Genomic DNA, 20,220 nt, shown 5'->3' on the forward strand with positions numbered 1-20,220 from the left:
CTGCACTCATGGGTATCACACCTCATGAGGGCTTCCCCAGGCTCTGCTGGCCATTCCTGATCCTCCATCTGAGAGGCAGGGTGCATTCCAAATCCAGATGCCGCACAGCCCAGCCTGTACTTTTCCTGGGCTGCAGCCTCCTCCTCCCAAGCGTTTCTGAGAGCTCTTGTGCCTGTCCTCATCAGCGCTCCCGCCTTGGAGTTTTCTGAGCAGGGCCGACAATATCTGGCGAGACATTTGTCCCTTGCAAGCACACAGGAGGAATTTTCCAGCCCTTAGGCAAGGGAAGAGGGAGCACAAGAAAGAAAAGAACACAACCCAGAAGAATGAAGGGTGGCATGAAATTTGCTGACCTTCTTACTTTCCGTGGCCTCTGGAGCAGAAGGAAAAATGAGTTGGAGAGGGTTGGCGCTTTGTGGATGGCCCCAGGAGCGGGACCAGGCTGTGCGTCCTTGGGCTGACCTGTGGTTTGGGGTCTTTGGGGCAGAAACACCTTTCTGAAGGACATGGGGTGATGTCCGTGGTGGGATCTGCTGTGGGGCTTTGGCATCGGCACGTTGTCATTCCTAGTCCTTCTGGGCATATCTGTGTTTTGGAGAGAGCGTGTTTGGCTCTCTTGATCTCATCCTGTGAACCTGGACTAACCCTCTCCAGTGGACCTAATCCTCCTCCAACAGTGAGGAAGGACCAGGGATTCCACTGTGGGTAATCCACCTCATCCCAGTGGCTGCTCCTCTGGCTTTCCACACGCACCAAGGACCTCTCAGTCTTGGCTGGAGAGCATTTTGGAAGTTTTAAGAGCTCACCAGATGTGGTTTTCCGCAGAGACATGCCAGCTGCTGCCCCTCCCTGCACAGGGCATGTACGGCTTAGCTCGATGTGACCTGAATGTCTGCTTGTCCCCAGACTGGGTCTCCACCAGGTACCCAAACTCCTGGTGCCTCCTCTGCCCTCAGGAGTGCTGTGATCCCTCTGGGTGTGCTGGGTGCTGCTGGGTTTGCCAGAGGAGGGAGGAAAAGGTGGAATGTTGAGGTTCCCCCCCATCGCCAACCGATTTGTCCTCTAGGAGATTAGTCCCTTCCCTGGCTTACAGGGGGATTTGTGGCTGCTCCATCTGCTCGAGCCCAGCAGGTGAGCGGGTGCCAGGGAAGAGCAGCCTGAACCCAGCTGCTGTTTGTACTCCCAGGCATCCCAGGGAAAGGGTTGCATCCTTCTTTTGGTCATTTCTGGCTATATTTGTTGGAAAGGAGCAAAAATCCCTGCAGCCAGGAAGGTGAAAGTCATGCTTTTAATGGGGTTTAGACCTGAGACTGTTCGCTGATGGAGGTGGTGAAAACCATGAGAAGTAATGTCATGGGTTTTTTAAGCTGCTTTTTAGGCTGGTGAAAAGCCTTGAGGATGCTCCAGGGTCTCCCCTTTCAGCCAGGATACTTGCAGAGAGGTGCTTTCTCTGTAAATCCACTTGGCCTTTAGGAAAGCAGGCAGGCAGGTGGGGAGAAGAGCATTTTACTGTGGGTTTTGGGGGAATGGGGCTGTTTCCTCGCTCACAAGTACTTTTAGACCCAGGTTTTCCTGAGGAGAAAGCTGGGAGGCGGTTGGAGTGATACAGGGCACTCCCTTCTCCTGCTCCATCGCTCCTGTCTTGTCACCAGTGGAAGGTGGTGGGTAGGGAAGAGGCTGGAGGTGAGTTACAGAAGAGCTTGTGACAAGTGGGCTTAGGGAGGCTGGATTTATAGGCACTGACAGAACTAGGTTTGTGGAAGTGTGGGGGGCTGAGGCATTCCTGAGTGCCATCCTGCTCCTGGGATGTGGAGACCACAGGATACAGGAAGCCTTTGCCCGTGCCCAGATCCCAGCCTAGAGCAGGTCTGGCATGCTGCTAGACCCAGGAATGTGCTCCCTGCCATGCTGCTGCCTTTTCCTGGGGTATGGGATGGCATGGGACCCTGCCAGACCACGCCACCCCCAGCTCCCATAAAGCACCAGTTTCTCTTTTAAGGTGACAGAAAAACACAAGCAGGGGAGATTTGGGCAGCGTGGATGAGCTGCTGAGATGTCAACCCCACAGCCATGGAGCTCAGCCAGCCCTGCCCCGCCGGGGGGCGACCACTGTTCTCCTTGCCCTGCTGTGTGGTCAGGAGCACCGATGGAGGCTGCCAGGTGTCAGCTTGGAAATCTTTTAACTTTTCCTCATCTCCACAAATGGACAGTGTCTCCGCTCATTAGGTACCCACCCAGGGGGCAGATGTCAGCTCTGCTCATGGCTTTTCTCAGCTCATCTCTGCCCATGCTCCTGACGGCTCTGCAGCGCTCAGGTTCCATTACGTCACGGGGCTCTGCCCGTGGGGCTGCCCCTCTGCCAGCTGGGCAGCGCCTCCCCTCTGACCCCCGCCCCGGGCTCGCTGCCTCCCCCTCCTCATTTGCAAGGTTTGCAAGGATTTTTAGCTAAAAGGCTGGAAAACCTCAGGCACTGGTGACGCGGTGTGTGTGTGTGTGTGTGTGTGTGTGTGTGTGTGTGTGTGTGCGTGCTTGGAGCTGGATTTGGTTTTCCTCGCCCAGGCATCGCAGGGGAGGAGAAGGCAGCTCTGAAGGCTGCTCTTTGAGGCTGATGCATCCCGACAACTTGTTCACTGGGACATCACAATCGTTGCCTCTGTCTGCGTGGAGCACCCGGGCGGGCGGGTGATGGGAACACGGGTCAGGGCAGGATCCCTCTCTCCCTGCACAGGGAGCCCAGAACCCCAGAGCCACGCAGATCCCGGCAGTGTGGGGGCTGCTGCATCCCCAGGAGAGAGAAGGGGAGTTCCCTCCAGCACAGAGGGGGCTGGCAGCTTGGGGGTCAATGCAGATGGAGCCATCTCACTGGTATTCCTGCCTTTGGGGTATACTGTGTATCAGGGTTTGGTGGTGTGGTGGGAGAATATCCCCATCCCATCCCATCTCCATTCCCATCTCCATTCCCATCTCCATTCCCATCTCCATTCCCATCTCCATTCCCATCCCATTCCCATCCCATCCCATTCCATCTCCATTCCCATCTCCTCTCATCCCATCCCATCCTATCCTGCCCCATTCCATCCATCTCATCCCGTCATATCCTGTCTCATCCCCATACCACCCATCCCATCGCAGCCATTCCCATTCCCATCCCATCCCTCCCTCACCATTGCACGGCATGCCTTCCAAAAGACCTTGAATTTTCCCTGGAGGGTCACAGCAAAGCTATAGGACCTCTCCAAGGTCTCCACGCTCTCTGCAGAGCTTGGACCTTGCACGTGTGCCCCATGGTCCCAGACATCCCAAGGAAGGTTCCTGAGGGTCACAAAAATCCAGGGACTCACCAGCGAGGGGAAGCTGAAGTCCTGAGTTTGCAGGAGAGGCAGGGTGGGTGTCGCATCAGGCTTTGGTATTTTTGGGGAAGGGGAGTGGTGTGGAGTAGGGGATGTGGTATTTGGGGTGGTAGGAGAGCAGGGAGTTTTCACAACCCTGTGGGACCAGGCATGGGAGCTGCCCCCACATGGAAGTGCCACCAGCTCACCTTGGAAGATGGGCATGAGCAAGGAGCCACCCTCAGTCCTTCTCCTTGGCATTCTGCTGATGGCCCCAGATTTGTCCACGTGTTTGTGTTTCCTCTATTCCCATCCCAGACCAAATTTCGAGCCCCCTGGAATGGAGTGGCCAAGGGCTCCAGTGCAGGGGGAGTCATCAAGCTGTGGGTGCTGCCCAGCCCCTGGGTCCCTGTGGCCTCACTGGGATGAGCTAAGGGCAGTGAAATCCTGTAGTCTCCAGAGGCTGATTTTTGGGATTGGTCATATCTCGATGCGTTGGAATTCCTTGCATCAGGTGCTTTTTTTCTGGGAGCAAGAGGCGGGATTTTGCTGGGATTTGGGCACTCTGCTGTTGAGAAATGACTCCTTCAGCATCCTGAGTGATGCTTTTGAACATTCCTGACCAAATTTCCTGACGTAGTCCATGAGAGCTAGCAGGCGAGCTGGCCGTGTAGGGATGGAGCTGTGCTCTCCACTGCCATGGATCAGCAGATGGAAGGTTTTTGGTGGGAGAAGCCTACTGCTGCCTCTCCTGGAAATGCATGCTTCACTGGAGAGAGCAACCAGGAAAAAAAATTCAGTTGGTTCCTTTCCTTTTACTGTCGGGGCAGCCACAAGCTGCAGGGCCTTTAGCCATGCTGGAGAGAGGATTTGGGAAATGGCAAGGGTGATAGTCCCCCAGCAGCCCAAATGTTGTTTATCCATCTCAGGATACCTTTTAAGACAATTTCTGAGTGCCTTGGACTGGTCAGTGATGAGGAAGGAGCTACTGTGGTGCTATGTGGCAGGTGCTGGATGGGACATAACAAGGAGCAGAGCTGCTGAAAGATGGACCCATTTTTGTTTAAGAAAACTGCAAAAAAATTCCTTAATGCTGAGTTTGCTGAATGCTAAGCCTTGCCTTGGGAAAAACTCAAATCTAAGACCCAGGAGATAAGTACAAGTCTCTTCCCCCATGAATTTATGGGATACAGGTTGATTTGTCCCCACACTGGCTCTGGGAAGAAGGATTGGGGTTTCCTTGCAACCCCTTGTCCTTCCAGCATTGCCAAATGCTTGCCTGAGCTCCCTTTTCATGGGTGTGTAGATGAGACTGGTGCCATGATGAGGATTTTCCCTTCTTGTTATCAGTCCTGGAATCAGTGACCAGCAATTGGTACTGACTGGAATAAAACAATTACCAAGGACTCCTCTGATTTGGCCCTGGGCTTCCCTGTTCCCTGTGTTGCCCTTGGCCACGGCAGCAGGGCTGGGAGGATGCTCTGTGGATTCCAGGTGGGCTTCTCAGCATGTGCTGTCTTCCAGATCCTTCCCTGCCTCCTGCACTGCTGACCACCAACTCCACGGGGTCCCTGACCTGGCCCTGCGGGTCCTCCAACGGTGAGTCACACTTTGGGGTTTCCGTCTTTTCCAGGCTTTTCCTTTTGGCCAGAGCCCATGGGACTGGGTGTTGCGATTGCAGAAGTTACTGGGATTTAAAATTTATCTGGCTGGTGTAGGCTCAGTGGAGAGCAGGGAAATCCCTCAGAGTCCATCCTGGCACCTGTGCTGCTTGTAGGTGACACCAGTTGGGGACATAGCCAGTACCTTGGAGGACATGGAGAGAACTGTTGAGAGAAAAAACATGAATTCTGAGGACAGCTGGTTCCTGAGAGAGGCTGTGTATGCTCCATCCTTGGAGGTTTTCAGCCCCAAAGGGATAAAGCCCTGGGCAACCCGGTCTGACCTTAGTGCTGATGCTGTATGAGCATCAGCCAGGCTGAAGACTGACCTCAGGAGGTCCCATGGGCTCCCCTTCCACTGACAAGCTCCTTCCCATGGCAGGGAAGTGCCGGGGTCACTGGGGATGAGCACGGAGGTTGCTGAGTCACCAGGAGAGGCAGGTTTTCCCTGTTAACAATTCCTGTTTAACAATTTCCCTGTTAATAAGATGCCCCAGCACGTTAAGAGCAGCACCAAGTTCAAGCAAGGGATCTGCAGCTCACTCACCCTGCTGCCTGGGGAATATTCTGGGCAGTGGAGAGGTTTTCCAGCCCTCTGGCACTCAGTTTATTAGTGGCTGAGGCTGCTCCATCGATTGTATTGACGGGTAGTGCATGCCCCAGTTAACTTACTGGGAGCAGCAGCGAAAATCCAGCTGGCACCTGGAACTCATGGTGCTGAAACGTGCTGGATCCTTTCCACCACTGCTGGATTTCTGCAGGAAGCAGGCTCCTGGCTCCTCAGCTGGGCACAGCCACAGGGAGGTGACCACAGAGGAGGTCTGCTGGGCTGTGAGCACCCCGGAGTCTCTCTGGCATTCCAGGGATCTCCTCCTCCACAGGATGATTTCCTGTGGTTGGTGGATGCTGAGGGTCTGCCCAAACCTCTTTGCAATGTAGGAAAAAAAAATCTGCTTGCCTACCTAAACACAACCTGGAGGTGATGCTCTTGATCATTCTCCCCTGACCCCCAACCCAGTCTGTGTTTTACTTCTCTGTCAAGTTCACATTAAGCAGCTTTGGTCGTTCCTCTGTGCCGTGCCTTAACCTCTGCTGTGTTCTTGTCTGCAGGCTTGTGCCGTGGACTGCTGGGCTCCCCCCCACGCTCAGCATGCCCTTTTCTGGTGCAGCCAGACCTTCCCAGGAATCACTCTGGAGCTTGAGGCCATCCTCTAGGGTAAGGTAAGATCCTTTCCAAGTCATACAATCCCAGAATGGCTCAGATTGGAAGGGGCCTTAAAGCTCATCTTGTTCCATGGGGACACTTCCACAGGCCCCGTCCAACCTGGCCCAGAACACTTCAGGGACAGGGCAGCAACAGCTTCTCTGGGCAAATCTTGGGAGGAGTGATCTTTGCAGGTCCCTCAGGCTGTAAAGCACCCCCAGGGAGGGTGCTGGGGCCTCTCTCCCTCTCCTGCATCTGTGCAGATCTCTCAACCCGCCGTCTCCGCCCTTGCCGCCTGCTTTCCGCCACGCTGGCCATTCCATTAAAACCAGCAAAAGAGCTAAGCTGGGAAGTGCAGAGATGGAGTGATTTTCATCAGCCACTCTGCTTTTGTGACTAAAATAGATCCGGAGTGGCCCTAGGCCATCGTGTTGTCCCAGGCATTGACTGGCACGAATGGATGGCAGGGCAGCGTTTCCATTAGCGGAGGGGAGGATGCGTGTCTCCGAGGGAGAAGACAGCTCCATAAAGCAGAATTGTACCGACAGACAAACCCATTTCTCTTCTCCCATTCCTTTTATGAGTGTCACTTATCCCTGTTTTCTGCCTGGAAAACATCGGGAGAGACTGGCCAGAGCAAAGAGCCTGCACCTGCAGCACAAGGGTGGGTTTTGGATAGGGGGATGGAGGCTTCCCAGTGGAGCCACAGGTGACCCAGTGAGGTGCAGCAAGGATAGAACTTGCCAAAGAAAACTCTGAGGAGGTTTACCCATGGCCTCTGTTGATGTGGTGGGTACTGGTTGTGTTTGGTCTGAGTTTCCACCATCACCTGTCCAGCAAGTGTGTTTTGTTCTCTGGCTTTAGTGAATACACTTTCCTACAATATAAAGTGGAATTTTGGTGAACATCACAACATCTCATACTCCCATCTCCCTCTGGTAAGGCCTCTGACATAACTTTTCTGCCTTCTCATGCTCCCTACCTACCATCCTATCCCTTCTCCCAGGTCTCTCCTGCATCCACAGGAGGGAGAGGAGCCTGGTGCTTGTCTCTGTCCAGGCCCTCCCCAAGGCTGTGTCTTGGACCTCTTGCCCCATGGGATTCCATTGTCGGAACCCCAGGCAGATCCTGTGTTTGTGGTACCGTGACATTTTTATAGCAAAACTACAGCTGGGAGAGACACCTGGAAGAGCACAAGGTGGGATTGTGGGCATTGTCCTGTGCAGGGCCAGGACCTGGCCTCAATGATCCTTGTGGATCCTTTCCAACTCAGGATGTTCTGGTACTTTACTCTGAAAAACCTGCTGCTCCATCTCCCATCCAGGTGATGGGATGAGTGGTCACTGCTGATGCTACAGGGTTAGCAATGTGCTCAGGTGGGAATGCTGATTCTGGAGATGCTGTCGGGTGGGAATTGTCCATTCCAGCAAGGCAAACAGCTGTGACATGAGGCTGCAGGGTGGTGATGGGGACGTGCCTGCCAGTGCCAAACCATTTCCCAGTTTGACCCTTCTGCTCAATCTGAACTTGAAGGTGAATCACCAATCGATCCAAACTGGGCTGATGAGCGCCATGCCCTGCAGAGAGCTCAGCCCCCAGCACCACCTCCCTCTCTCCCCCTTTTGTTCCTGCCTCCCCTTCACGCCCTTCCAAAGCCATCAGTCAGAGCATAGCACCCCAGGCCGCTGACCTTGCTGGGGGCTAGGGGGACAACATATAGGTCCCTGTGGAGAGCCATCCCACTGTCTGATGGGCTTCTCCCTGTTGCCACTGCCGCCTCTGCACTGCCGGTAAGCCTGGCAAGCGCCTGCCATCAGCTCGGGGCTGTGGGGAGGCACGGGGCAAGGGAAAGGGGTTGGTGCCCATCTTGCCAGGAGCCACATTTTTTGTAGGCAGTGATGTTATCTGCCAAGCCATGCACTGGTTCTCCTGAGTTAAGGGCTCTGATGGCTTCACATGGGCAAAATTCCACTTGAAGCATCTCTTAATCTTTAGCTAAAATGTCATGTGAACTGGCAAAATGCGTATTTTACCAGTTGGGAAGCAAAACCTGATTTGAGGTTGGACACTTAGAACTTGTCTTGGCATATCCGCAAAAAGGTCAGGTTTTGGGGAAAGAAGATGATGCGCCTTAGCTTCGCGTCTTCTGTGCTTTGGCCACAGATTTTTTCCTGCAGCTTAAAATAACAAACCATTTTAATCTAAGTATTGCTTGTTCTGATCTTTTAATCCAGCTTGCTTTCTGTCGGCACAGTGGCCTGAAATGATTTATCCACTGCCTCTCTATTATATAATTATTGGGAAGATTACTGGGGACCCAGCTTTAGCTTTGCTGGGGAAGGAGGAGGGGGCTGAAAGATGGGGTGGAGGTTCATGGAACCACAGAATCATGGAATGCTTTGGGTTGGAAGGGACCTTGAAGGTCATCTCGTTCCAAACCCCTGTCATGGGTAGGGACACCTTCCACTATCCCAGGGTGCTCAGGTTTCTTCTCTGTGGCCATCAGAAAACATGGGAGGGGCAAGCGATGAGATGGTGCTTTAGGCTGTGGCCATAGTTTGCATTTGAAAATTTTAGTGTGGAAAGTTTCTCCCTCAGTGTGTATTTATTGGAATTGAGCGTCCATGATCTGGCAGGAGTGTGACCCTCTGAGCCAGAGAGGATTTGGGTGAAACCCTGCACTTTTCTACACTGTTTGAGGCCTTTTATGGCTGTACTTGTGGTTTTGGGAACAGCATGGTGAGACAGTCTGGCCTCAGGAAGAATCTGGAATTAGAGGCTATGGTTCTCATGCTTCCCATCTCTGTGCAGAGCTGTGGAAGGGGAACATCTGCAAGGAAGAACCAACATTTGGAACACAGTGGTGATGCCAAGAAGGGCTGGAGGTGGCCACGGCTGCTTCACCAAGCTCAGCTGGTCCTCCCAGGAGCCTTAGGTGCCCCCCCTGGATAAAAGGTCTTGAGCCCTTGGGTGATGGGGTGGCTGGGGACAGCTGCTCTGCAGAAGGGCTCTGCCACGGGTAGATGCCCAAGGTGGATTTGGCCGTGGCTTTCAGGTGAACAGGTGTGGCATGGAAAGATGGCACAGCCAAGAGTTGGCACAGACCAGTGGAGACTTGAGTTGCCAGAAAAATGCCTCTTCTGGCTAGTCCAACTGGCTTGAGCTCTGATGGACAAAACATGAGGCTATCTGGGGCTCCAAAAATTCCTTTTCCCTTCCCCAAACGGAATGTGTGGACACCAAAGGGCTGGTACCTGCCCTGGCTACTGAGGGAAGGACAGGAGATGCTTGGCCTGTGGACCATGGCCAGCTGGGATGTGGTGGCTCAGAGCTGGGACAAGGGGACACCCCCAGCACCAGTCAAAATCAGACACTGAGAGCAGTGGCTTGGCTTTCTTTGCTCCACAGAGTCTTGGGGATCTTTTTGGGATGCCCAGAATTGTGCTGCATTTTGGGCTGGGTGAGTGTCTGTGGGGCGGGACACTGAAACACCTTTTGGGCCTGGTGTGGCCAAGGGTTGGTGGGAGCGGGCAGTGCCCACCTGGCGTGTGCCACGCTCCCTCCCTGCTCGTGGTCCAGCTTCCCAGAAAGCTGTTCCAGCAGCCTGCAGAGGAGGAGCTTGTCATCTTTTGGAGCAGTTGTTGGGTGCGTCAGCCAGGAGGGCAGCAGAGGATGGGCACAGCTGAGGAGGGGTCAGGAGCAGCATTGGGGCACGAGATCATCTGGTTGGGGTGATGGAGCAGTTGTAACGTACCCGCTTCCTACAGGGAGCCAGCTGAACTCTGGGATGTGCAGGCAGGGCTTCAGCCTGCTCCTTCCCACTGTGCTGCTGCCTCTGAGATGGAGGGTTTGGCACAGCCCTCCTGTCCCTCCTGGAGGCTCTGGCCCTGCACTGGGTGGGCAGAAACCCTCTAAAACATGCCTAAAATTCCCCCTGCACACAGGCAGCGCACCAGAGCTCATCTGATGCTGAGATCCTTTCTCCTTTGTGTTGGAAGTGTTGGCTGGTTCGCCCTCATCACCTCAGGGCATCCAGATTTGCTCAGTGGCCTTAAAAAAAAATAATAAAAATAAATAAATAAATCAAAGTCCATGAAATGACAAGAGCATCAGCAGTGGGTGCATCCCCCTTTCCAGCAAACCCAGGGATTTGGGAGAAAATAGGTCACGTGCCCTTCATCCCGTGCCACGTGGTGGGTCTCCCAGGGCCAATGAGGTTGGGAGCCCTTCTGCGCTGAACAGCGGAATAAGAAAAAAATCACTGGGATTTTTTCTTCCCCCCTGTAGCATTTTTCATCCTTTCCAAACGTGAAAAGACTGGCCATCTGTCTGGATCCCCCTCCTGCCAAAGCGGCACGAGAGCGGTTCTTTGGGAAAGGTAAGGAGATTTAACAGATTGTCTTGGTGGAAGACCACCCGCAGCGGGCAACTTTTCCCACCAGTGTAAGTCAGGGAAGAGTCCTGGAATGAGCCGGGTCCTGGGCTCTGGTGTGGGTTGGAAGAGCTTTGTGTGCTTAGGAGCAGTTTTAAGGGAATCTCTCCTGGAGGAAATTTACATCTGTGGCAGTGTGAGGTGGGATTGTGGGAGACATCGGCGTGCAGGCAATGGGATTCCCTTAAGTTAGCGGCTGTTCCCAAAGTCTCTCCTAGGAGAAATTCCCAAAATATTTGTGGGAAATTATTTTGCCAATTATCTTTTTGGTTTTGTTTTTGCAAAAAAAAAAAAATTCCAAATATTTTTTGTGAGTTAAATTTGGCAAATCTTGCTGCAACTTTGTTTTGCAAAATCATCGTTCTCGAAGCGTGCACTTTAGTTAAATTATTTATTAAATAATTAGTTAAATTAGTTATTTTAGTTAAATTCCATTTTACCCATGCCCAGCAGCCAGTGCCGCCGTGGGTAGGGAGGCATCCATCTCTTCCTTAACCAGAATATCCAGCTCTTCCTAAATTCCGTGATTTGCAGGTCAGGCTTTGGACAGTGTCACTTGTGTGTGCTCTTGGGTGGGAATGGCACGAATGGAATCGCCTTCAAGGAATGGACACTAAAATAACAATGAACAATAAAATAATCATGTCTTAGTGTGGCTAATAATAAAACCCCCAACCCTGATTAATTTGATTTTTACCTTCTGTTATTTTGTTTTGTTTGGTTTTAGATATTTCTACTTTTTAGTTCCAGTATATTTCCAAACTTTAAATATTTTTATTTTGAATTCCATTCTAGTTCCAGTATTTTTAAAAAATATTTCTATTTCCATTCTACACCCATTAATTTCTAATGCTGTAAATATTCTTATTATTTAATTCCATCCTATTTTCATTCATTTTCTTTCCTTTTGCTGGGGAAATTTGATTCAGAGAGAGGAATCCCTTTTATTATGATGCTCGCTTTTTTTTCTGTTTGCCCTCAGATACCCATTTTCCTTAAAAAGGGTGTCAAAATTCTTCCTGAAACTGTCATGTTTCTGTTGTATTTTGCTTGGTTTCATGATCTCTTTGTAAGTAGAAAAGTGAAATATTAGTGTCAAATGTTGTAGAGTACTTAAAAGCTGTTGAAATCAACCCCAAATTATCATCTCCATACTATAAAGGAAAAATATTCTCAGATATGTTTTTCTCATAATCTGAGATTTCTGGGATAATGCGATTTGAATGTGAACCATCTTAAAAAGTCTGATTTTATTAATTGGAAGTCACGTCCAGCTTAAAAATAAACAAGAAAAAAACAGTAGCTCAAGGACATTGTGTTTAAGTTTCCATAAAATGATTGACCTTTGTTTTGACAGATGCAAGGACAGATGCTAGGCTGCATTTTGATACAGAAACCCAACCCTGAATTAAAAAAAAACAACAGTAGGCATTCTTTCCTAATAGCTGGCATTTTGCTCTTAATACAGAATTCTAGAATAACTTGGTAATATTTCCAAAGCACTTAATCTCAGACTTCCCCCTTTCTTTTAGGGATTTGTTTATATAAACATTTTCAGCGTTCTCAGACACAAAAGCAAATTTTTCTTCTTGAGAAACAACTGCAGGAAATGTTCTTTTAATCTTGCTGCATTAAGAGGACGCTTATTCCTTCAAAGAAAAATGGTCATTTTGAGGTGGGGACAAAAGGCTGCTGGGACAAATCTCTTTATAAGTGCCTCCAACATTATTTCAATACTTTCCAAATAGCATTGGTGAAGCTGCTAGAGTGTGGCGTGGGATGCGGGAAGAGGAATGCTGTTGGGATCGCTGGCGGATGGAGCAAATCCCTCAGTGGTGGACTGGGGGCCACGGGGAACTGCTCACTAGCCACCTTGGGGGATACTCCCCTGGGTGCCAGCCAGCCATGCTGCTTTGGTGGTCCCAGGATTGCTTTTCCCAGGGGATCAGTTGTTTTTTCCAGACTCCCTCTTGGAAAATGGGTGTTTGCTGCGGAGCAGGCGGAGAGGGCACCTTGCTGGCGGCATGGCTCTCCGTGCTGCGGGCGGAATGTGCCTGGCACACTGGGATGAGCTTGATCCCGGTGGTAGTGGAGCCCTGGGAGCCCTGACTGCAGGCTTTGTGTGCCTGTGGAGAGCAGGGGACGGTCCCCAAACCCGCAGGGTGGCACCTCTGCCCTTGAGCCCCCCAGTCCTGCAGCGCGAGGATGGGTGACAGCCCCCATGGCGGGAGTCCGATGGTTCTCCGCACCTGCTTTGTGGCCAGCTCAGTTGGAAAGGGAATCTGAAAGCTTCCCCAGTCGATGAGGGCTGTCTCCATCCGCTGAGCATTTCCCAGCTTTCTGCTGAACACATCCATCCTGGTGCTGTGATCGCATGCACACACACAGATCTGGTTTAATTTATTTATTTAATTTGGGGGTTGCTAAGTGAGCTGGCAGCAGGCAGTGGGGGCACCCTACTGCCACCAAACCCCCTCCATCCCATGGATGCAACCTTGGAGCTGGATAACACCCATGGCAGAGGCTGGTTGTGGCATTGGTGATATCAGAGGTGCATCCCCCATGGATTTTGACAGACCCACGGCCCTTCAGGGATGCAACCACTGCAGTGGGTGTGCCCTCACTTCCAGGGCCAGGCCTGGGGACAGGGGCAGTCGTGACCCCATCTCCAGCAGCCCCATTTCCCAGCAGAGCCAGTTCACCCATTCCCTGGCTGGGGTTTGGCTCAGCATTGAGACCCGAGGTTACAGAGGACCTACCACAGGGAGAAGGGGAAAGGAGAGGCGGCTCTCCTTGATTGTAATCGGGGCTGAGGTTTAGCTGAAGTGAAAACAGATCGGGAGTGACAGTTTTGGAGCCTGCTGTCAGGGTCTGAGCGCAGCACGCTGGCGATCCACCCCCGGATGCCGAGGGCCCCCATCCTCCTCCTCGCCAGCTGAAGCAGGGAGAGCCAGTGCTGCGCAGGATGGGGACAGCGCAGCCCAGCACGGCCACCACGCAGCCCTGTCACACACGGCCCTGCCGCCCCTTCCTTTGGGCTGGGGGCAGTGTCGGGTGGGACATGGCCCTGTGGTGGCCATGGGTGTGGGATCCCCTGGTTCTGCCTCCTCCAGCCCTGCTCCAGTGGGGGCTTGGCAAAGGAGGGATGGGGTCAGTCTGCATCCCGACCGAGCCCCTCAGGGTGCTGGGTCGCTGCTCCAGGGAAGGCAGAAACAAGACTCCCATTTCCCACTGATCAGTCTACCATTCCCAAAGAGCATCTATGGCCGAGGGGAAGGTCATGGGTTTGGGATTGCGGACAAGGAGTACTGGATTCGACCGGGATTGATGGGACCAGGATGTTTGTAACTCCCCCCATCACCCTTGATTGATCCCCACATGTTTCTGTGCTGCACCTAATCTGTCCCTTATGTCCCTAGCATGGCAGCTGGGGAGAGTGGGAAGACCTATTCCCCCATCCCTGGATCAGGAGGGGCTTGGAACTGCCCCAGGTGCTTTGGGAAGTTGGGTGGCATTCATGAGAGTAGCCCCAGCCCCCCATGTTTCTGTCCAGCAGTGCCTGGACAGACTGCTCCGGGGCAGCCCACGTGCTCCGAACCTCATTCCTGTTTCCAGGGATTAGAGAAATGGAGATGGGATGAGATGAAGCAGTAGATTGCTTCACTCTCAGAATGAAGGGATTTGTGGACTGCCCCCAGATCAGTGGATTGAAAATGAAGGGAAGTAGATTGAAAATGGAGGAAATTATTGGGATGATGCTGCCTGTGGGATTAAAGCCAGGGCAGCCAGCAGGCTCTGGAGGAGGTGAATGAGGGGGGTTGTGGGATGGCTGCTGCTGGGCACTGTGGAGAGATGCTCCTGGTTGCATCCTTAGCTGTTTTGCAGGGTGCCCTGGAAAGTGGGCACTTTCTGCTTTCCCAGGTCCATTGAGGGATTCTCCTGTCAGCTGTCCACCAGCTGCAAGCATGTTGGGAATGTGCCTGGAGCTTTTTGCAGTGCTGTGCCTCTCATTTCCATAATGCTGGGGAACAAACTGCTGGTCTCTGGAGGTCCACACACCTCCCTGTGCTCTCTCCTTTGCTAGCATCCAGCACAAGTCTGTGGCCGTGAGCATCCTTTTTGGGGAGTCCTTTGGGTTCCCCTGAAAAATGACATCTAAAATCTGGCACTTAGGGGGCTCATATTTGACTGTCTCATCTCTTGGGGCATGTTTCCAACTGCCCTGGCTCCTTTGGGGCAAGATATGGGTCCTATGGGGCTGATGCTCAACCCTAGCAGGGCATCCCTGGGGCATCTGTGGAGGCATCTCCTGCTGCAAGGTGGCACCTCCTGACTTCCATTCCTTGGCCTTTGGCTGGGAGGAAATAACCCTGAATTGGGTGCATCTGTCTTAGTGCCAAGGTTGTAAATGTGGTTGTTGAACAGAGATGAACTTTATTTGCCAACACATGAACGTTTGGAAGATTTAAAGAAGGATAACTGGCAGCATGGCATGGCTGTGGAGAAGCTCTTTTCCTGGTTCTTCTTCAGTGTAGCTTTAAGCCCCTCGCTCAAGGCCCTGTGTCCCTCTGCCCTCCTGCGCTGCAGAGCCCTGGTTCCTCCAGCCCTTGCCTGTGGGTCCGTGTTTGCTGGCCCCAGGCCTGTGGGGTTGCTGTCTGCTGCCTGGATCTCCTTGGAAGAGCCAGTTCACCATTCCTGGTTTCCTTCTCCTGGTCTTGCAATTCAGCTTGTCACTCCCAGCCACTTTCAGGTGGAGGGGGAGCATTTCCTCTGTTCCTGCGCACTTAATTGCACGCAGTTAAGTTGCAAAATTCTATCTTATTTTCTTCACATTGCTGCACTCATTTTGGCTTCTTGCTCTGCTCGCCAAGAGCTTCTCCCACCTGGGTTGTCACCTGGCGTTTTAACAGGAGTGTCCCTGAGCAATGTTTCGGGGGGTTTTAGAGCATTTCCCAGCCATTTTCCAGTGGTTTCACCCACCCCAGCTCCCTGCACCCGCCACAGTTACTCCGCTATCTGGTGGGCTTGGTCCGGCTGCAGCGCTGCTCGCGGTGCTCCCCAGGTCCCACTCTCGGTCAGGGACGCGGACGCAGAGCGTGGCGCCGAAGCAGTCTCTTCCCTGCTCTCTGCAGTGCCGGGCAGTGACGCTGGGGATGCTTTCCCCTGGCTGGGCTCCTGCGGCAGAGCCCGCCCCGCTCTGCAGTGCCGAGCCCCGCGGCAGCGCCCGGGCCAGGCGGGCAGTGCGCTGCTGCTGGCTCTGCCTCCCTCGGCCCACCGGAGCGCCTGGCATCAGCCGCGACCCAGCCAGTGCTTGATGCTCGCTGCACCATCAGCAGCTCCCATGGATGCTCCAAAATAATGGCTTGATCTTAGGGCGACAGCTGATATTTCAGGAAAAAAACTGTAATTCCTTTTATATATCCTTTAATCTGCTGGCAGACAAAATGAGAAAGAGTTGATGTTCCTTATCCCAGGAAGTGTTATTTCCTTGGCGCTCGGGATCTTGCCAGAAGCTTACAGACACGTGCCAGTGCTTCTGGTCACTGAGTCATGGAGGACCCAGCTGCAATGAGCACTGGCTTTCATCACCTCATAGGGGGAAGTTTCTTACGCAGTGTGACATTCACTGAAAATACTGTTCTCATTGGCAAGTTGTTCCAGAAGTAATTAAAAGAGTGATTTGGAAGTGGCTGAATTATAGCACAGTGTTCCCATCCCCTCCCTGCTCACCCCAGCCTTCCAAAATTAGCTTTAATTAAGCAAATTAAGTTATTCTTTGAATAACTCTTAATAATTCTAATAACATTGTTGAAGTAGTGGTTAAACGGGTTCAAGGTCTCTCAATCAAAAAGCCCTGAAAACAGCCCAAACAAGGTTTTCTGGCTTTCCTAAGGACATCTAACATCCTGCTGCTACTACCTTGCATTTCCCTCACTCTGTGTGTGACCTCTGCTTGCAACACTGCAGCAGCTCATGTGAGCGAATGGGAATTCTGCATCCTAGATCTCTGCAGAGGCATCTCTAAGGTACCTGAATTTCCTCTAAGCCTGCAATTAACACAAATCTCAAGGTTTTGTCTCCCACAAATGTGTCAGGGCACAGAGATAGGTACTGTCATCCTGCTGTCCTGGTGCAGTGGGGAAAATTATGTTCCAAACCATCATCCTGGGGAGGTTGGCAGGGAAAGGCTACGGTTTCATCCAGTGATCTTGATACAAAAGATTGCAGTAGCGGTTCTGCCATCCCAACAAAACAAGCCATTCTCCCTGGACTGAGCTTGCTTTGTTGGAGGCTAATGCCTGAGACTATAAGTGAGGTTCACCAGATAAAGGAGAAAACCAGGAAATCGGCTGGGAATCTCCTGGAGGGAAGGGCAGGTGTTTGGCTGGAATGTGGCTGTGCCCACTGCAGTGTGACTGCGCTGGAGCTCTGCACCATTGTATCAGCGCAGACATTCAGAACAAGAGGAAATGGCCTCAGGATGTGCTCCAGGAGGTTTAGATTGGACATTGGGAAAAATTTCTTCATGGAAAGGGTGGTCAGGCACTGACACAGGCTGTCCAGGACAGTGGTGGAGTCTCCATCCCAGGAACTGCTAAAAAGGCACATTGATGTGGCACTTGGGGACAGGGTTTGCTTTGACAGTGCTGGGGAAACAGTTGGACTCGGTGTTCAAAGAGGTCTTTTCCAACCTGATTCTGTCAGGCTGTGATCTCAGCTGGAGGGAAGCAGGGAAATGGGAGCAGGTGACTGAGAAAGAAGCCTCCAGAGATGCCTGCTGTGGGGGCCAGAGCAGGACGTTCATCTCCTGTGCTGCTTTTAATGGTTATGGGCAGGGAAGAGGCAGGAATATCCTGCTGGCTGACGTACTAGGACGGCACAGGGCATCTTTTTTGGGAAAATGTTTCCACCGAAGCTGGAGAGGAGGAAAGGTTAACCGAAATGACTACAGCTATGGAAAATGGCAGCAGCTGGAGTTGCATCTTTGTTCCCAAGTGGCTTTTGGTGTCATTCATGTAGATGGTGCTACTGCCTTCCCACAGCTTCATCTCCCAGCAGCTGAAGCTCATTGGTGGCTGATGCATTTCCATGTGGTTTAAGGTTTTTCCTCCTTCCAAGCCTGTCTTGACCTGGCCAGACTGTGCCATCGTCATAATCCTGAGCTGGCTGCATTGCCGAGCTTCCCAGCCTCTAAAGCACCGCGCTGGAAATCCCCGGATTAGGTCTTAATGGCAAGATCAAGTCAGCGGGAGATGAGTGGGGAGAAAGCGCCTCTGCTTACGCAGATGGACAGGCAGCGCTCCTTGAGAAAACAGGCTATAGAGCCTGAAATGTCAGAAAAACATCCTCTTTCCTGGCCTCTCTGGCTTTTCTCTGCTTTCAACACATCCATAGTTTTCCAAGGGTCAGAAAACCCTGGTCTGAGTTTTGTGAAGATGCCCTCACAGAGGAAAATGCTGTCTTGAGTGTTGGATGTTCTGTCCCAGATGTTAATTCCCAGCACTAAATTCTGCCACCCCTGTTTGAAATCCTGGCTGTGGAACATTGCAGTGTGCTGGAGGATGCCAAGGATTTGTGGCTGTCTTTAACATCTGTGCTGGTGGGGTTTGTGGAATGCCAGAGAGTCTGGGAAGTGTGGTGGATGTTTTCCAGGATGGCATTACCACTGAGCACCCAAGATGCTCCAGGGCAGGGGTTTGGGTGTAGTCCTTCGGGAAGGTGGCACAGCAGGGATTGCACAGACCAAGCCCTGCCCACCCTGCTCTTTACCTGCACAGGTCATCAAGGGCTCTTGGTCAGCAGGGCTCTGAGGTGTTGGATTTTATCAGCCTGCACTGACCAGGAGAAGCTGTGGCTGCCCCATCCCTGGAAGTTCCAAGGCCAGGTTGGACAGGGCTTGGAGCAGCCTGGGATAGTGGAAGGTGTCTCTGCCCACAGCAGGGGTGGGGAACAAGATGAGCATTAAGGTCCCTTCCAACCCAAACCATTTTGTGATTCTGTGATATGCCTACAAGAAAGTGGGATTTTCTAGAGGCCCTGTGATGGGTGTGGGAGGGTGATGGAGACATTTTCCTTTGCATTGGCTTGGTGGTGCCCGTGAACTTTCCACTCAAACGTTTCAGGGAGGGGGTGAGTTATGCCAGTGGGGCATTTTTGCACAGAGTTGTCCTCTCTGTTTGTTTCTGGACAGCTTGAACAGAACATTCCTGTGCCCCCCAAAAACAACTCTAGGAAGCAAAGGTTGCTTGTATGGGACTCGTGCACCCAGCGAGCCCTAGGAATGCATGGCAGGAGGAAGAGGAAGTGGAGGACAAGGGCAGAGCCAGCAACGTCCCCCAGCCCCCCTGCAGGGATTTGGGCTCTGCTCAAGCTCAGCTGAGCCTCCTGCCGTCAGGGATAGCATCCCTGATAGGATATCAGAGGCATGATTCCCTGGATCCCAGCTTCTGCTTTTTCCAGCTCCTGTATGGAAGCTAGGCTGGAGAGCAACATCCAGCCCAGAGCTCCATTTCCCTTCTCCTGTTCTGCTTCATGTGCCTCCTCCTGTATGATGATGTGATGTTTGTGTTATTAAATTAATTCAAAACACAGTGTTCAGATTTCTCCTAATTGGAAGGGAATTACTCCAATTTTAGGGATGTTTTGGTATTTGTGAAGTATCAGCAAGCATAAACCCAAGAGCCCCAGCTGAGGCAATTGTTCCAACCTCTAAAAAATGAGAAAAGAGAAAAATTGGAGTGCGTACGTTTGCTCGTGGGGAAGAGGAGTTTCCCTGCTGGTCTGGGCTCTCATTTTCCCTCCTATGCCTTGTTCTCTGATTCCTGAGTTGCTTTTTCAGACATAGGGGTTTCCTCATAGATTAAGGAAATTTCCCAGAATTTAATATATTTGAGCCAAGGAGGAACCAGATTGCTCTGAGAACTGATGATGTCTTCTCTAGGCACTTTTGCAAAGGAAGCTGCAATTAACTGGCCTATTTACTGTGGCATGGGATCATCCTTTGGAAGTACATTGTCGTGCTTTGGGGCAGATCTCCCCTTGCTGTGGTGCAAAACCTTTTGGCTGCTCCTCATACGTGGAAGAAGGATGCTCCAGTCCTCCACCTGTGGTTGCCCAGGTGTGGTGCTTGGCAGAGCCTCGCTTGACCCATTGTGCAGCTTCCCTTCTGGGGCCTAGCCTGACACTTCTGTCTCCCAGTTCCATGTCTTTCACCTCTGTGGGGCTGCACCTGCTTGGCACTGGGCTGGAGCAGGGCTCTGTGTCTCCTCTGTCCATTGGGCCGCATGTAATGGTGTCCTCAGGGCTTTCAAGTGGGGGACAAAGGAGCCATTTCAGAGCTATGGTGAGCAAGGCAGAGCATGGTGGTGGAGAGGAAGGGGCTGAGATTGTTCTCTCCAGGCAGGGAATGCTCTGAAATGCCCAAAATGACATTCTGGGGGATAATTTTCCCAGCCCTTTGTCCATGTAGAATGAGGGCTGTTGGGGGAGGCCTGTGCCCAGAGTAAATGCTTCGGATCTATTGTTGCCATGCCTTCCATTGAGCCCATGAGCCCCCTATAAAACACTTACCTTTCACTAGTATGATTAAGAAAA

General features: G+C 52.1%; 2 protein-coding genes across 27 annotated transcripts in view; both read left to right on the forward strand.

Annotated features, from left to right (window-relative positions):
* The window catches only part of LOC135450341 (uncharacterized), a 24,592-nt gene extending 5,684 nt beyond the window's left edge, over nt 1-18,908 (forward strand). Inside the window, exons 6-9 of the mRNA XM_064718408.1 lie at nt 4,854-4,928; nt 6,101-6,206; nt 10,482-10,572; nt 18,818-18,908. Coding sequence (XP_064574478.1) covers nt 4,854-4,928; nt 6,101-6,206; nt 10,482-10,572; nt 18,818-18,822 — 277 coding nt within the window. The 3' untranslated portion in view covers nt 18,823-18,908. The remainder of the gene's footprint in view (nt 1-4,853; nt 4,929-6,100; nt 6,207-10,481; nt 10,573-18,817) is intronic.
* PCBP3 (poly(rC) binding protein 3) overlaps nt 6,102-20,220 on the forward strand; it is a 44,014-nt gene continuing 29,895 nt past the window's right edge. For all 26 annotated transcript variants that reach the window (XM_064718508.1, XM_064718509.1, XM_064718496.1 and 23 more), the window contains exon 1: nt 6,102-6,211. The gene's annotated coding sequence lies outside the window, so the exon portion shown is untranslated. The remainder of the gene's footprint in view (nt 6,212-20,220) is intronic.

The sequence above is a fragment of the Zonotrichia leucophrys genome, chromosome 7, assembly GCF_028769735.1.
Source record: "Zonotrichia leucophrys gambelii isolate GWCS_2022_RI chromosome 7, RI_Zleu_2.0, whole genome shotgun sequence".
Taxonomy (NCBI): Eukaryota; Metazoa; Chordata; class Aves; order Passeriformes; family Passerellidae; genus Zonotrichia; species Zonotrichia leucophrys.